This window comes from Moschus berezovskii, chromosome 28 (assembly GCF_049115385.1).
Source record: "Moschus berezovskii isolate FMDL1 chromosome 28, NW_MosBer_1.0, whole genome shotgun sequence".
NCBI lineage: Eukaryota > Metazoa > Chordata > Mammalia > Artiodactyla > Moschidae > Moschus > Moschus berezovskii.
The window spans coordinates 28508935-28523563 of record NC_142487.1 but is presented as its reverse complement, the minus strand read 5'-3'; the positions used below and the strand labels follow the sequence as shown (position 1 = coordinate 28523563).

Sequence of the window (14629 nt, the reverse complement as noted above, 5' to 3'; positions counted from 1 at the left end):
CCCTGTCCACCACCAACTGCGGAGCTCACTCAGATCCTGTCCTTGGAGTTGGGCTTGGCGGGCTGGTTCCTATGGCGCATTCCCAAGAAAGACCAGGAGGTGGCAGCAGTGGCCCTCTAACAGAGCTGGGACCTGTTGGCCTGCAGCGACTTCAGGGCTGCTCTGTCTCACCACACAGAACTGGCTTCAGGTGGGGAAACAGAGCCTCACAGTCCGCAAGTCTGCGATTTTAGATCCTTCTCCCTTAGCTCTGTCTCCATTCGCTAGAGCCCTACTAGTGTGAGGGGCTCTTCTGGCAACCTCGTGCCCAGGCTGCTTTCTCCTGCGTCCCCAGTGCTTGGAAGCAGGGGTGGAATTCAGATTTGCTCTGCTTTTTGTTGTATGTTCAGTCTGTTTTATTAGGTTCTGCCTGCCTCTGTGCTTCACTGCATTCTGAGAGTTAAGACATAAAAGATGCTCTGAGATGTTTATTGTTAACATCCATACGAGATGAACTTGCCCAGACGCTGTGTAACATCAGGGTATGATAGTGTGCTACCATTTAGGGAGAGGGGTCTAAGTCAGAATCCTGTGAAATGTGTTGTTTTGATCCTGCCAAGGATGTGTGGGCATGTTTGATCTTCCTTTAATGCTTCCACTTAGAAAAGTTGACCTCTGCGCTCTGGGCAAAGATTAAAGGCTGTTTACTGCATGTTTACAACATGACCCTTGGCTCAATAGGCCTTTTGCATGCCAAAGGGAGAAACTGGGAACCACAAGCCTGTCCTCGTTTTACTCCTATAATGTATGTGTCGCATTACAGTGGCCACAGTCTAAAGTGAGATATGCAGTGTTTTCTTTTTCTAAATGCCCCCTGGGCATGGCAGTGACTATCTTTTCATGTATTTTAGACCTTAACACTATAGATACCCCTTGGGAGCTGTCAAAATAATGTAAGTTTCTTCTTAACGATGTAAAGGACATATTACCCTCTTCCTGTCTGTATTTTTCCTCCCTGTGGGCACCTCCTCATGGTCCCTCCCTCCATTTGTAGAATGGTTAAAATTACTCTTTTATAGAGATCCCTAACTGGAACCTTTTTTTTCTTTCCTCCTACTAATTTATACTCTCTTTCAACTTTTACGACATAATTTTCTGAATGCCTGGTTCTCCTGAGGACTTCTGGAAAAAAATTATATCGGGTTGCTAATAAAATGTGTTTTTTCTGTTTGATGTAAAGAGGTGACTTTGAGTGTCTGGCCTTGACTTTGTCTCTGTGGCTGGAAGTTTCCTTAATCAGGTTTTTTGTTAATTACTCTTAGGTCCGTATGTTAGTTTTCCCACATGTAAAGGGAAGTAATAATGCTTCCATGTATTTCACAAGTTTACAAGGTTGTTGGGACACTCAAATACGGTGAGATCTAGGAATGTATTTTAAGAGGGAGAAAGTCTGGCACAAGTGCAAGATAACAATATGGAATGATATATTATTGTATATTAATAATAATATCTGAGTTGCTTTGCCCAATTCAAAACGGTTAAAGGGAATTCTTCACAGATAAACTATACATTCTGTTGTCAAAGTTCTTGAGTAAAACTGAAAACAAAACAACACCCAAAGCAAATTGGCTTGTTGGCTGTTGACTTGTCCTTTTCTAGACATGGCCCGTGCCCGCCCAGCTCCCTAGGTGGTCCCCCCGATAGAGCGTCCCACCTAGCACCTCCTTTCTCGGGGCCCACACCCCATGCTCTGCGCTCCATTCATTCCGGCCTTGCTCTCGGCTTAGTATGGGGTGGACTGGCGGGAAGAACGTTGGACCGCGGGTCAGGGGACACGTCTGCAATCAGGAGCAGTTTGTTAGGATAGGACCTAACAAACGTTGGACCGCGGGTCAGGGGGCACATCTACAATCAGGAGCAGTTTGTCAGGTCTCCATTCACGATTCCCTTATCCTTTAAGTGAGTGGCGGTGGACTGGACGATTTGCCTAAGGCTCTTTCTAGTTTCAGAATCAGTTATTCGGTTCTATAGTGAGCCCAGGTTAATATGCCAGTCCTCTTAGGTCTTCTTGAAGTTATGAAAGACCTTACTCCTGGGGGAATGAATACAACCATAGGATTATTGATATTATTTTTTTTGGAAGGCAGGTGAGGAGGTCCTTTTGTGGAGGCAGTTCTTTGGGTGTCTCCAAGCAGACCCAGGACACTGTCTGCTCTTACCCCCGGGCAGCGCTCGTTTGCTCTCTTCATCCCAATGCTTATAACCATCTTCCTAGCTCGTGCGCTGTCTGGAGAGTTCTTGAAATGGAGAGTTGGGTCTGTTAAATTGTAGTTACAAATTAGAGGATAAAACACATGCCTCTGACTCAACTGTCCCATCACGTACCTGTTTTGGAGTCCACAGAGAAATACGGCTGGCCCTGCAGGATGCTGTACACCACCCGGGCACTGTTGCCGTAGGTCGGGTCATCAGCGTCGGTGGCCGTCACCTGGATAACAGAAGTCCCTGAGGAAGAGACGTGGTGGACACCTGTTCAAGTTGATTGCTCAAGACTGGACACAAGCCTGAAGGGGCAGTTTTAAAGCATTTGCAAACGTTATGTCTGCTGCCTTGGGAGGGCCTGTTTCTAGGTCAAGTTTCTATAGCTGCTTAGTACAGAAGTACCTCTGCAGCAGGGATGGGGGTTACTGGTGTCTTAAATCCTGACAACCTGTAAGGACAGCACAGCCTTTGGGCTCTTCGTTCCTCTTTTGGTAATACCAAAACGCTTCTCCTTATGAATCGAATAGTATCTGCCTGCCTATTGATCATCTATCTTTTGTTTTTTGCTTTTTAAGAACCGGAACTGGGGATTTCCCTGGTAGTTCAGTGGCTAAGACTCCACGCTCCCAATGCAGGGGACCCAGGTTCAGTCCCTGGTTGGGGAACTAGATCCCACATGAGGCAACTAAAGATCTCGCGTGGTGCAATAAAGATTGAAGATCCCGGATCCCATGCGCCACAACTAAGGCGCAGCGCAGTCAGATAAATGCGTAAATAAAACAGGCTAAGGAAGCCCCAGAGCCGAGTGCCAGTACTAGCTCAGTATTGCTGCTGTTTGCACTAAGGCTGGCTTCATGTCTGGGTGGCTCGGTGCAGCTTTGGGTTTTGTGGACTGTCCTGCACTTTCTCCCCTTCTCCAGGTTGAGGCGGGAGGGCCTTCTAGGGGGGCTGCTGTTTGAGGAGGACCAAACACCCCTGCCTTACCCACTGGTGACATTTCCGGCACAGTGGCGACGTAAGGCCCATCCAGGAACTTGGGCTCATTGTCGTTGATGTCCTGGATTTTGATGATGAACTCGGACTCTGGCTCCATCGGCCTGCCCGTGCGCCTGTCCAGGGCCTGAGCCCTGAGAGTGTACTGGGCCCTCTCCTCTCGGTCGAGCCTCTGAATGGCGTGGATGTCTCCGGTGGTGTCGTCGATGGTAAACACGACGCCTGCGCCTTCCCCCGAGAGGATGTATTTGATGGAGCCGTCCCCCCGGTCCATGTCTGAATGAAGCTGACGGGAAAAGCACCGACCTCTCAACAGGTGTCAGAATAAACAGATTTTCAGTATGGTACAAGTGCACGATTTCCTTTCAAACAGGAAGACTTTTTCCCACTCAAATGTTTTAAATGTCTACAAAGAACTAACCTGCTTTTAGCATGGCTGTATCAAAGAGCAAATAGAAGTGGATGAATAAGCAAACTTTCTCATGTCACATTCAGAACCCCTAACCTAGTACTGTTTTTAAAGCTCCTCTCTCTGAGAAGCACAGCAAACAGGAGTCCCGGGACGCGCAGGACCCGTTCTGCACTGTTGTGTCCCCTATGGCACTGTCCCGTGTGCAGCAGGAGCACGGCTAATAAGGAGGAATGCAACCTTTCCGTTTAATCTTTATAAAGGATAAATGTGAACATTTTAAACGTGTTGATGTAAATTAATTTGGAATTTCAGAAACTTTAGGACAGTCCAGGTTGGCTGAGAAGCTGATGAAGCAGCGAATAAAAACAGTCTGTGGCCACTGTACCGGAAATACTGAATGACTTCTGGGGGGCCCTTGAAATTCTCTCAATTCCCTCAGTAGGACTTTGCTTGCTTCTGTTGCAGGTATCAAAATGGAGTTTTACAGCTGGCTATTATTCTCTGTGGCAGGGTATCTATCATTTTGATGGAACCTGTTTCTGGCCTTGTAATTGACTCACTCAAATCTGTATGTAGAAGGTTGTGGTGGGCACATGCTTTTATCTGCCCATCCAACTATATTTCCTCTCGAATTAGTCTGTGATGACTCTCAAAATGAGCCCTGGGGCACAACGCTCATTTTAAGCCTAGAAATAAACTCTTGCAGCTCTAATTATAGACAATGTATATAAGTGCCAAGAACCCTAGAGTTCTGTGCTATCTTATAACAGTCCTTCTCTAAGAGGGCAGTGGAAAATTAGTTACACGTACTCAGTCACCACTAACTCTTGTTGCTGGGCTTGCATCAGTTCAGTTCAGTCGCTCAGTCGTGTCCGACTCTCTGTGACCCATGAATCATCGACTATGCCGAAGCCTTTGACTGTGTGGGTCACAGTAGACTGTGGAACATTCTGAGAGATGGGAATCCCAGACCACCTGACCTGCCTCTTGAGAAACCTGTATGCACGTCAGGAAGCAACAGTCAGAACTGGACATGGAACAGCAGACTGGTTCCAAATAGGAAAAGGAGTGCGTCAAGGTTGTATATTGTCACCTTGCTTATTTAACTTACATGCAGAGTACATCATGAGGAACGCTGGGCTGGAAGAAGCACAAGCTGGAGTCAAGATTTCCATGAGAAAAATCAACAAGCTCAGATATGCAGATGACACCGCCCTTATGGCAGAAAGTGAAGAGGAACTAAAGAGCCTCTTGATGAAAGTGAAAGAGGGGAGTGAAAAGGTTGGCTTGAAGCTCAACATTCAGAAAACAAACATCATGGCATCTGGTCCCATCACTTCATGGGAAATAGAAGGGGAAACAGTGGAAACAGTGTCAGACTTTATTTTGGGGGGCTCCAAAATCACTGCAGATGCTGATTGCAGCCATGAAATTAAAAGACGCTTACTCCTTGGAAGGAAAGTTATGACCAACCTTGATAGTATATTGAAAAGCAGAGACATTACTTTGCCAACCAAGGTCCGTCTAGTCAAGGCTATGGTTTTTCCCGTGGTCATGTATGGATGTGAGAGTTGGACTGTGAAGAAAGCTGATCGCCGAAGAATTGATGCTTTTGAACTGTGGTGTTGGAGAAGACTCTTGAGAGTCCCTTGTACCGCAGGGAGATCCAACCATTCCATTCTGAGGGAGATTGATCCTGGGTGTTCATTGGAAGGACTGATGCTAAAGCTGAAACTGCAATACTTTGGCCACTTCATGTGATGAGTTGACTCACTGGAAAAGACTCTGATGCTGGGAAAGGTTGCGGGCGGGAGGAGAAGGGGACGACCGAGAATGAGATGGCTGGATGGCATCACCGACTCTGTGGACATGAGTTTGAGTCAACTCCAGGAGTTGGTGATGGACAGGGAGGCCTGGCGTGCTGTAGTTTGGTGATAAAGTCTGTGAGATTCAGTTAATAAAATAGACCAGTTTAGGCCAGAGAGGCAAATATATCTGGCCTGAACACTATCTGTATCAGTTATAAATTGAGTGCCCTTGACAAATTATTTAATGTTTATAACTTTCAAGTTCCTCATATTATAAATGTAGAGGTTTGTTGGGATTATTGGAAATTAATGTATGTAAAGCACCCAGCTTTCCCATAATAGGAAAGCTATAAATGGGGCCAATTATGATGATGACTTAGTGCGGAGAGAGAAGGGTGTTAACATGCCCAGCTCTCCCGTGATCCCTTCGAAGCTCCAGGAGTGCAGCAGAGATGACAACAACAGCCTGTTGGCCGTTTCGTTACGCACAGCCCAATGGTGAAGCTGGGAAAGCCGCCTGAAGCATTGCTGGGTCGGCGTTAGTCAGGATTAAATGGCACGAACACCAAGAAAACATCTGAAAGTGTGTTCACAGCGTCTTCAGACAAGGATGGGTTTGGAGGTTGTGGCTGGCTTTGTGCTGATCTCACACAAGCAGTGATTTTGCTGCCTAGAGGAACTCAGCTGTGTCTTATCCAGAGAAGGGAAATAAGAGAACAAAACTGGCTGGAAAAATAGCTGTGGATTTTTTTCTACTTAAAGAATTCTGTCTAGACTGTAGAGTCCTCACATTTCCTCATCCCTTGTGCAGAATCATTTCTGTTCTTCACATTCTGCATCTTCTGTTTATTTAGTGTAAGACAAGCAAGGTGCCTAGGTCTTATTGTGTAGAATAGAAACTCATTTTATTTGGACCTGGCCACAAAGAAATGAAAATCCATTCCATCCGGAACTGTGTTCCCAGGCAGAGGAATGGAATTGGGAGGAGGACGACAAAGATCTAAGGATTAAAAAAAAAAACCTTATATATTTTCTTATATATTTCTGCACGTTTACATACATATGTCTGCTGCTGCTGCTGCTAAGTCGCTTCAGTCGTGTCCAACTCTGTGCGACCCCATAGACGGCAGCCCATCAGGCTCCACCATCCCTGGGATTCTCCAGGCAAGAAAGAACACTGGAGCGGGTTGCCATTTCCTTCTCCAGTGCATGAAAGTGAAAAGTGAAAGTGAAGTCGCTCCGTCATGTCCGACTAGTAGCAACCCCATGGACTGCAGCCTACCAGGCCCCTCCGCCCATGGGAATATACATATGTAAATATAAATATGTGTAATTTTAAGGCATATAGCAGAGGACTTTCACTTAGAGTGAGGCAGGGCACGGCAGATTATCCAGGGGAGAAAGAAAGAATTGAAGCTGACAGTAGAGAAAATACCCAGGGTTGTTTGGAGATACTCTAGCTGTCATCTAAAAAGTTTTGTCTTGTGAACCTTAAGAAGGTGAAGCATCATTGTGATTAGCATTGGCCAATTTTAACTGCTCTGCCCACGGAGAGTGCTTAGTAAGTAATAGGAGGCTAGAGATCTTTGCTGCTCAAGAGATGGTCCTGGCTCCTCGGGAGTCACTTGGCTGGCTGACATCAATGGAGTCCGGGCTGAAACTGGATCTGTGATCTTTGGTTTTGTCTGTACTGAGAGAAGAATTAGAGGAACTTCCTAGACTGTGAGTTCCTCGAAGTCAGGAACCGTGTGGTTTTCATCTTAGTGTGAGTCTTCGTGTGTAGCGATGCTCAGTAAGGTTGTTTGAACGAGTGGTATAGGGTGCAGAGTTAAAGCTTTAGTGACAGCAGCTTGCCTTTGTCTTAACGGAGTTGGCAAGCGTCTCTCAGGTAGCTTGTGTGCGTATCTGTGCTCAGGAAACGGGCAGAGCCTCAGAGAAGCAGGGCACCTCCTCGTGACAGGAGGATTCGTTGTTCTTCAGTCGCTCGGTCTGTCCGACTCCTCTTGACCCTGTGGACTGCAGCCCGCCAGGCTCCTCTGTCCATAGGATTCTCCAGGCAGGAACACTGGAGTGGGTTGCCATTTCCTTCTCCAGGGGATTTTCCCGACACGGGGATTGAACCCATGTCTCCAGTGGCAGGTGGATTCTTTACCTCTGAGCCACCCGGCAAGTCCAACAGGAAGAGTACCAGCTATGAAAGGTGCCTGCATCTACTTACATATAACTCGTTGCTAGGGAATATACATTTGACCCTTGAACTACGTGGGTGTGAACTTTGAGGGTGCACATATATGTGGATTTTAAATACTGCAAACAGTCCTACGCGTGCATCTGTGGAGCAGAACCACAGATTCAGAGAGCCGTGAGTACGGAGGAGCCGTGGATATGGACAGAAGGCCAACTCTAGAGTTGCGCCTGGATTTTCCCACCGTGTAGAGGGTTGGTCCCTCTGAGCCCCACGTGACTCAAGGGTCAGCTAAAATTGTATCAGTTCAGGATCTAGTCAGGGAACAAAACCCACACTGGTCATTTTAGTGGGGAGTATATGAAGGATTGGAAAGGAAAAATATTGAGGTGTCATTGGAGATGATAACCAGCAGCTTGAAACAGCTTGTGCCCCTCTGGCTGCAGGGGCAGAGGACAGGAGTCGGGGGCTCTTGGAATCTAGGCGTTTGGAGGAGGCTGGGCTGGAGCCCTCTGAGAAGGGAGTGTTACCCCTTTGGCTGGGCTCCCCAGCGCCCACCCCCATGGAGCTGAGACTCCGACCTCGGAGAAGGGGGTGCCCTCCAGTGGATGTGTGAGGCTGGGGTGTGGAAATGGTTCCAGAAACCAGAATCCGCTCCCACAGATAAAAGGAGCAAGTCCCTCCTCCACCTCTGGTTCTACCCCCAGAACATTGCAGTCTCAGGACCCAGGAGCTGCTTGGAAACGGAGAAGCTGTGCTGTGCAGAGCCCCAGCCCCATGGAGTAGGGTGAGGAGAACACAGCTGAGCGACACTAGCCCAGTGACCAGCACAGTGGTGTGAGCTGAACATTAGGTTCTCCGGGCATAGACTGCACGTTGGTTGCAAAAATTGCAAAGAAGAGATGTTAACAGCTTTTCCCTCGTCACTCAGCAGACTGGTGCTGCAGGAAACACGTGGTTTATACTCATCCGCCTTTAATTCAGCTCACATTGACTGAGCACCGGCTCTTCACAGGAAGGTGCGGAGCTTCACACCTTGGAGTTGGCAGCACACAGTTACCCCACCCTGGGAAAACAGCTTTGCTATCCTAGACAGAAGAAGACAGCTGGATTTCCCACTTAGCCTAACCCTGCTTTTGTCTCTAAGATCTTGAGCCAGAGGAGGAGCGAGTGACGGGAAGTACCTGAAGCTCAGCACGGGGGTGATGGCACTCCTTTTCGCCGTCTGTCACGGCGCCTCGTATGGTCCCGGGAAGGCAGTGAGTGCTCACAGTTTGTGGTCAGACGGCTTCCGCGCCCTTGTTAACCTCAGCATGACTCGGGACCACAGATTTGTGCACAAGCACGAGCTCGCTGCATCCACCTCTTTGCATATGTCAATACAGTCTCGCTTTAACTCGACACTGCCTTGTCCCTGGCAAGCCCAGTGTGGATTTTGTAAGGCCATACCAATTACAGCTGATAATTGTTGCCATACTCCTTTCTGAAAAAAGCAAATAGGCAGGCTCTCTAAACAGACGTCTTCCAGAGCTCATGGTGATGAGCTGAAATGCCCCTGGGAGAAAGGGACGGGTTCTCGTTCAGAAGACGGTGAGGGGGAAAGTGCCTGGGTGAGTGAGTACACAACTGTCTTCCTCTGCAGGTGACAGACCCAAGCCAGGGCTCAGACTCGCGTTGATAGCTGGTTGGTCAGGATGACTGTGGAGGTGCGGAGGATGGCCTGTGTCCTGGGGTGCTGAGCTCCAATCTCAGGCTTCCCAGGGGGCGCTAGTGATAAAGAACCTGCCTGCCAATGCAGCTAGATGGCAGAGACACGGGTTCAGTCCCCAGGTCGGGAAGATCCCCTGGAGGAGGGAGGGCATGGCAACCCACTCCAGTGTTCTTGCCTGGAGAATCCCATGGACAGAGGAGCCTGGGGGGCTCCGGCCCACGGGGTTGCGCTGATCATGAGCACAGGAGCGTGCTGCACGGCTGAGTGCTCCCACCTTCAGGGGACAGGCTTGGTTACATTTCTGGTCTCACTGACCCGTGCACTCTCCTGTGAGTCTCTCTGGGCAAGGTCTAAAGTCATCGTCACATACAGGCCAAAGAAAAAGGAAGCGCATGGCTTTGGTGTCAGATTTCCTATTAACCTTCTGTGTAACTTTGGGCAAGGACCGTAACCTCTCTGAACCTTCCCTTATTTACATTATCCAGGAGAGGTGACTTATACTCACTTCATAGCACTCTTACGATGACTGAATGATCTGTCTTATGCACATGGGACTCACACACAGTGCTGTGGTACCCCAGGAAAGCGTCAGCTCCCCTAGTCTTTCTGCATTTTTGCGTGTCCAGTTCTGTGCTAGATGCATAGTGTCAGGGAAACGTAGACAAGGCCAGGATGAGGTCTCAGTTTGTCCCCTTGGGAGAAGGAAGGAGGGCTCGAAATTGTACAGCCACACAAAGCAATTACTGAATACAAAAGCATTTTCCAAAACTTGTTTTAACAGGAGCTATGTGTGTCTAGTTGGGAGAAATGTTTTGGAACTCTGAATGAATGGAAGATGTATTCATGATGGAAAAATGCTTTTAAGCTGGGACCCTGAGAAACTTGAACATGACTGAGCTGAGAGGAGGGGATGGTGTGTCCTGGGCACAACAGCAGCACACGCGCGCCTCTGGGGCAGGGACCGACAGGGTGTGTTGTGTCCGGGACGGTAAGGAGACCCAGCCTGACTGAGATCAGGATGAGACTGGAGCTGTCCCAGCGGGGAGGGGCGGGGGGGCTCTTTTTCTGGCCGTGCTTGCCCTGTATGCTGAGAGCTCTGATGAGCACTGCAGAGCGACAGTGCTTCCTCAATCAGACGAGTAATGTGATGGGAAGGGCGCTTCAAGGAGATAAACGGCCTGAGTCCCGGGGAAGGGCCCGGGAGATCCTCCCTTACGGCGCCCGCTCAGCTAATCTAATCACGAAGACCCGGAGGGCCACAGGGAGGGCAGAGCTGGGGAGGATGAGTGACTCAGAGAAAGCGGCAAGGAGATACTGACAGGATGTGGGCGCATGAAGGAGGAAGAGAAGGAGAGGGAGGAGTCAAAGAAAATTCACAGGTTTGAGGCTCAGAGGTTTGCAGGTACATTAGGTAAGCATTGCTGAGCTGCTTAATCCCCGTAATGAAGTCACTGTACTATCGCTGCTGCTACTGTTCCTATTCCTCATCCTGCTCCTACTGCAGGGTGACGATCATTAAGACCTTACTCTGGACCAGGCACTCTGCTAAAGCACATGTGTTAGTTTACTTAATCCTTATTACTCTACGAGGCAGTCGTGTCTGTGTGACAGGTGCTGTGTTAGGTCTCGTGGAGGAAATGGAAGCGGTATTCTTGTCCTCACAGAGCTTAAAGTCTGGTCTGAGGCTTCCTGTTCATTGGAAGGACTGATGCTAAAGCTGAAACTCCAATACTTTGGCCACCTCATGCGACGCGTTGACTCACTGGAAAAGACTCTGATGCTGGGAGGGATTGGGGGCGGGAGGAGAAGGGGACGACCGAGAATGAGATGGCTGGATGGCATCATTGACTCGATGGACATGAGTTTGAGTGAACTCCGGGAGTTGGTGATGGACAGGGAGGCCTGGCGTGCTGTGATTCATGGGGTCGCAAAGAGTCGGTCACGACTGAGCGACTGAACTGAACTGAAGGCTTCCCAGGTGGCTCCAGTGGTAAAGAATCTGCCTGTCAGTGCAGAAGACACAAGAGACGCAGGTTCGATCCTTGGGTCAGGAAGGTTCCCTGGAGGAGCATATGGCAGCCCCCTCCAGTATTCCTGTCTGAAAAGTCCAATGGACAGAGGGGCCTGGCAGCGTACAGACTATAGGGCCGCAAAGAATCGGATGCGACTGAGTGCACACACATAGGACTCCAGCAGTACACATACAGACGAACGAGTAACTTAGATATTGTAGGTTGTGATTAGAATGGGGAAAGCCTAATGGTAGTGAGAGCCCAGCAGGGGTGTGCCTTAGAGGACAGTCAAGGCAAAGCTAGCTGTGAAATGAGCCCTCGAGGGTGGAGAGGAGCCGACCCGAGGCCGGCCAGGACGAGCGCGTCTCACGATGCGGGGAGGAAGGGAGAGCCGGCCAGGCTGGGAGCTGCCGGCGAGGCCGCGTCCCCGGGTCCCGGCGAGAGAGGGCAGCGGTCAGAGCCCCGGCTGAGCGGGCGGGAAGGGCAGCATGCCCGTGGCGGGGCCGGCGGGGAGGCTGCGGGAGGGCGGCCCGGGTGGCTCAGAGCGCAGCGAAAGGCCCTGACGGCCGTCCGCAGGGTGCCGTGGTCCGTGTCGGTCGTGTCCGCCTCTGCGGTCCCTGGACTGTAGGCCACCGGGCTCCTCTGTGCAGAACCCTGGAGTGGGTTGCCATGCCCTTCTCCTTGGGATCTTCCGGACCCGGGGATGGAACCTGGGTCTCCTGCATTGCAGGCAGTTTCTTTACTGTCTGACTCACGTTTCAGAAGATCGTGTATGGAGAGTGGCCTGGAAGGAAGTGTGGGCAGAAGTAAGGAGGCTGCTGGGGGGACGGTGGGCGCGGGGTTGAGTCGGAGGAGGGTTTGTTCGGCTCCGGACTAACGGGATCTGCAGGTGCAGAGACCGAGGGAAGGGGCCGCCTGACCAGCAGGGCCCAGGCTTAGGACCTGGGTGGTGGCAATGCCGCCACTGGGCTGACCGAGGGCAGGCTCGGTTTGGGAGGGAGATCGGGGACGCTTCAGTGGATAGAGGCCCCGTGGAGTCCTAAATGCGGAGCGGGAGGGTTTTCCCTCTGAAGCTCGGATGAGTGGTCCGAGCCAGAGACGGAGGCTTTGAATTCATTGGCTTAGGGGTTTAAAGCCATAGGGGTGAGTTTAACACCACCCCTGGGGTGGGGGTGATAGGGAAGAGGCCCGGGCCGAGCTCACAGGCCACCACGGGCTGGGCCGGGTGCACAGGGAGGGCCGGCGAGGGGCAGAGAAGGGAGGAGGGAGAACGGGGCTGTGAGCGCCCTGAGCCACCGGGAAGCCCCCTGGGGTGGGAAGTGGGTGGAAGCGGAGGAAAGAGCTTATGCAGACAACTCCGGAAAACTTGCATTTCTCTTAGCCTTCTTCAGCGTTTGAGGAAACAGGTTAACAGGACTTGGTGGCCCGCCCAGAGCCACTCTGGAAGCAACTGGCAGAGCTGGGTTTTGCACCCACGTGTGTTTGACTCTGAAGCCTGCACGCTTAGCCTGTGGGCTCAGCAAGTGTTTAAGTTATTTGAATGAATTATTTATTTTCTAATTAGTTCCTTGTTTCCCGCGTTCTCTCACTTAGTTGCTTTTGTAAAATGGCCTCGGATTAACATCCAAATAAAGTAAACACAGGAGAAAGGCCAGATTAAAAATGAAATGATGCTAGATAAATCAAGGGATTTCAAGTGTAAAGTTTATAAATATATTCATTAATTGTCTCCAGCAATCCTAAAGCACAGGCTAGGATCTTCTGAAATGAAGAATGTTTTATTCTTTTTTTTTTTTTCCATTAAATTTTGGCCTCAAGCAATACCTGTGGAAATGCTTTGAAAAAAAAAAACAAACCTAAGCTCCTCCCTTTGCATTTCTCAGTTTACTTCTTCCATACCATGTTATTCCTGAGGCTGCTGCTGCCTGTGTGAGGACTTGAACAGTTCTTGCAGGCGCAAGGCTTTTCCTCCAAAACCCCAGTTCCTAGCCTTTACCACTCAGAACAGAGACAAGAACAAGGAGAGAAGTCTTTCCTTTCTGACCGGTATCTGACAAAGCAAAAACTAGATCTCAACTAGCTGTCAATTAACATACCTCTAGTTTAAAATTGTTCTCAGGCCTCAGACTGTGCGAGCTTTCATACTTAATATTCCTATTCAATGTCAACATCCGGTGCTCGAATAATTTATCATTCTCTCTGGCAGTTCTTACCTTGCCGACATACAAAGGGTCAGTTCCAGTGTATTCTTCCAGAACAAAAAACTGGTTCCAAACCCAGCTCCTCTTTGTCCGCGGGTGTGGCTGTGGCTTGTCTGACAGGAACGCTTCTAGTTTGCCTGGCGGTGTTGGTGCACCCGAGAGAACAGGGGTTGTAAGGTCCATCAATCCCCAGAAGTACAAGGACATGCCAAGTCCAAGCCAGCTCTTTGCACTGCTCATGCTACCAGAAGTCCACATGGGATGGCAGGTTTTCAGAAAGTGAAGTCCAGGATGGCAAAGTCACTGCACTGCAGTATTTTCCAGATAAAAAAATAATTTGGTTTATTGAACACTTATGTTTCCCCAGTGAGGTCCTGACTCAAGTCAGTCTGCTTGAAGTCGACTTCCTGTCAAGTGAAGGAAAACACAGTGTGATGATGTCAGATTCTTTGCTGAGGGCTTATAGCAAGTTTTCAAGAAATGTCAGTAAATATTTGGCTTTTCCAGTCAACAAATGAAGGAGTCATAACATGTTACTGATTTAGAAGCGTTTAAGTAGTAAATAATATTTTGATAAAAAGAAGACAACTTATCTTGATATAATCAATCCCAAACCTTCAAAAATGGGTTTCAGCAGAAATAAAACTAGTGAATAAATTTCTTCACATTGGTAACTAGAGAGGTATGCTGTATTACTGATTGGCTCTTTGAAATATTTATGATAAGACAGTCTCCTACATTCTTAAAAATAGCGTTCATTTCCAAAATTGACAACTAATAGTTAATATTTTCATTAGCCCAACTGCTTTTCTTGGTTCCTTAGAAAACCAAAATCTAACTATTTTTTTGCCACCCACAATTATATTTTGCCTACTCCCCGTGATTGATAATATTAGGAGTCAGACTTCATTTGTAAGCAGCCATGGATCACTTCTGACTTTAATCATTCTCTGAGCTCATGGTGGAATTTGAGTTTCACACTCTACTGCTTCAGCTCTGAAGCACTGATAGGGGCTGCTAATGTAACCTTTCTAGGATCCGAAAGGTCAGTTAATCACTGTATCAT

At 48.9% G+C, this 14629-nt stretch overlaps 1 protein-coding gene across 1 annotated transcript in view; it reads right to left on the bottom strand.

The window, feature by feature from the left end:
- The window catches only part of CDH20 (cadherin 20), a 52993-nt gene extending 39172 nt beyond the window's left edge, over positions 1-13821 (bottom strand). Inside the window, exons 1-3 of the mRNA XM_055416836.2 lie at positions 13576-13821; positions 3226-3520; positions 2365-2484 (exon numbers count right to left, since the gene is read on the bottom strand). Coding sequence (XP_055272811.2) covers positions 2365-2484; positions 3226-3520; positions 13576-13821 — 661 coding nt within the window. The remainder of the gene's footprint in view (positions 1-2364; positions 2485-3225; positions 3521-13575) is intronic.
- Between the last annotated feature and the right edge of the window lie 808 nt (positions 13822-14629).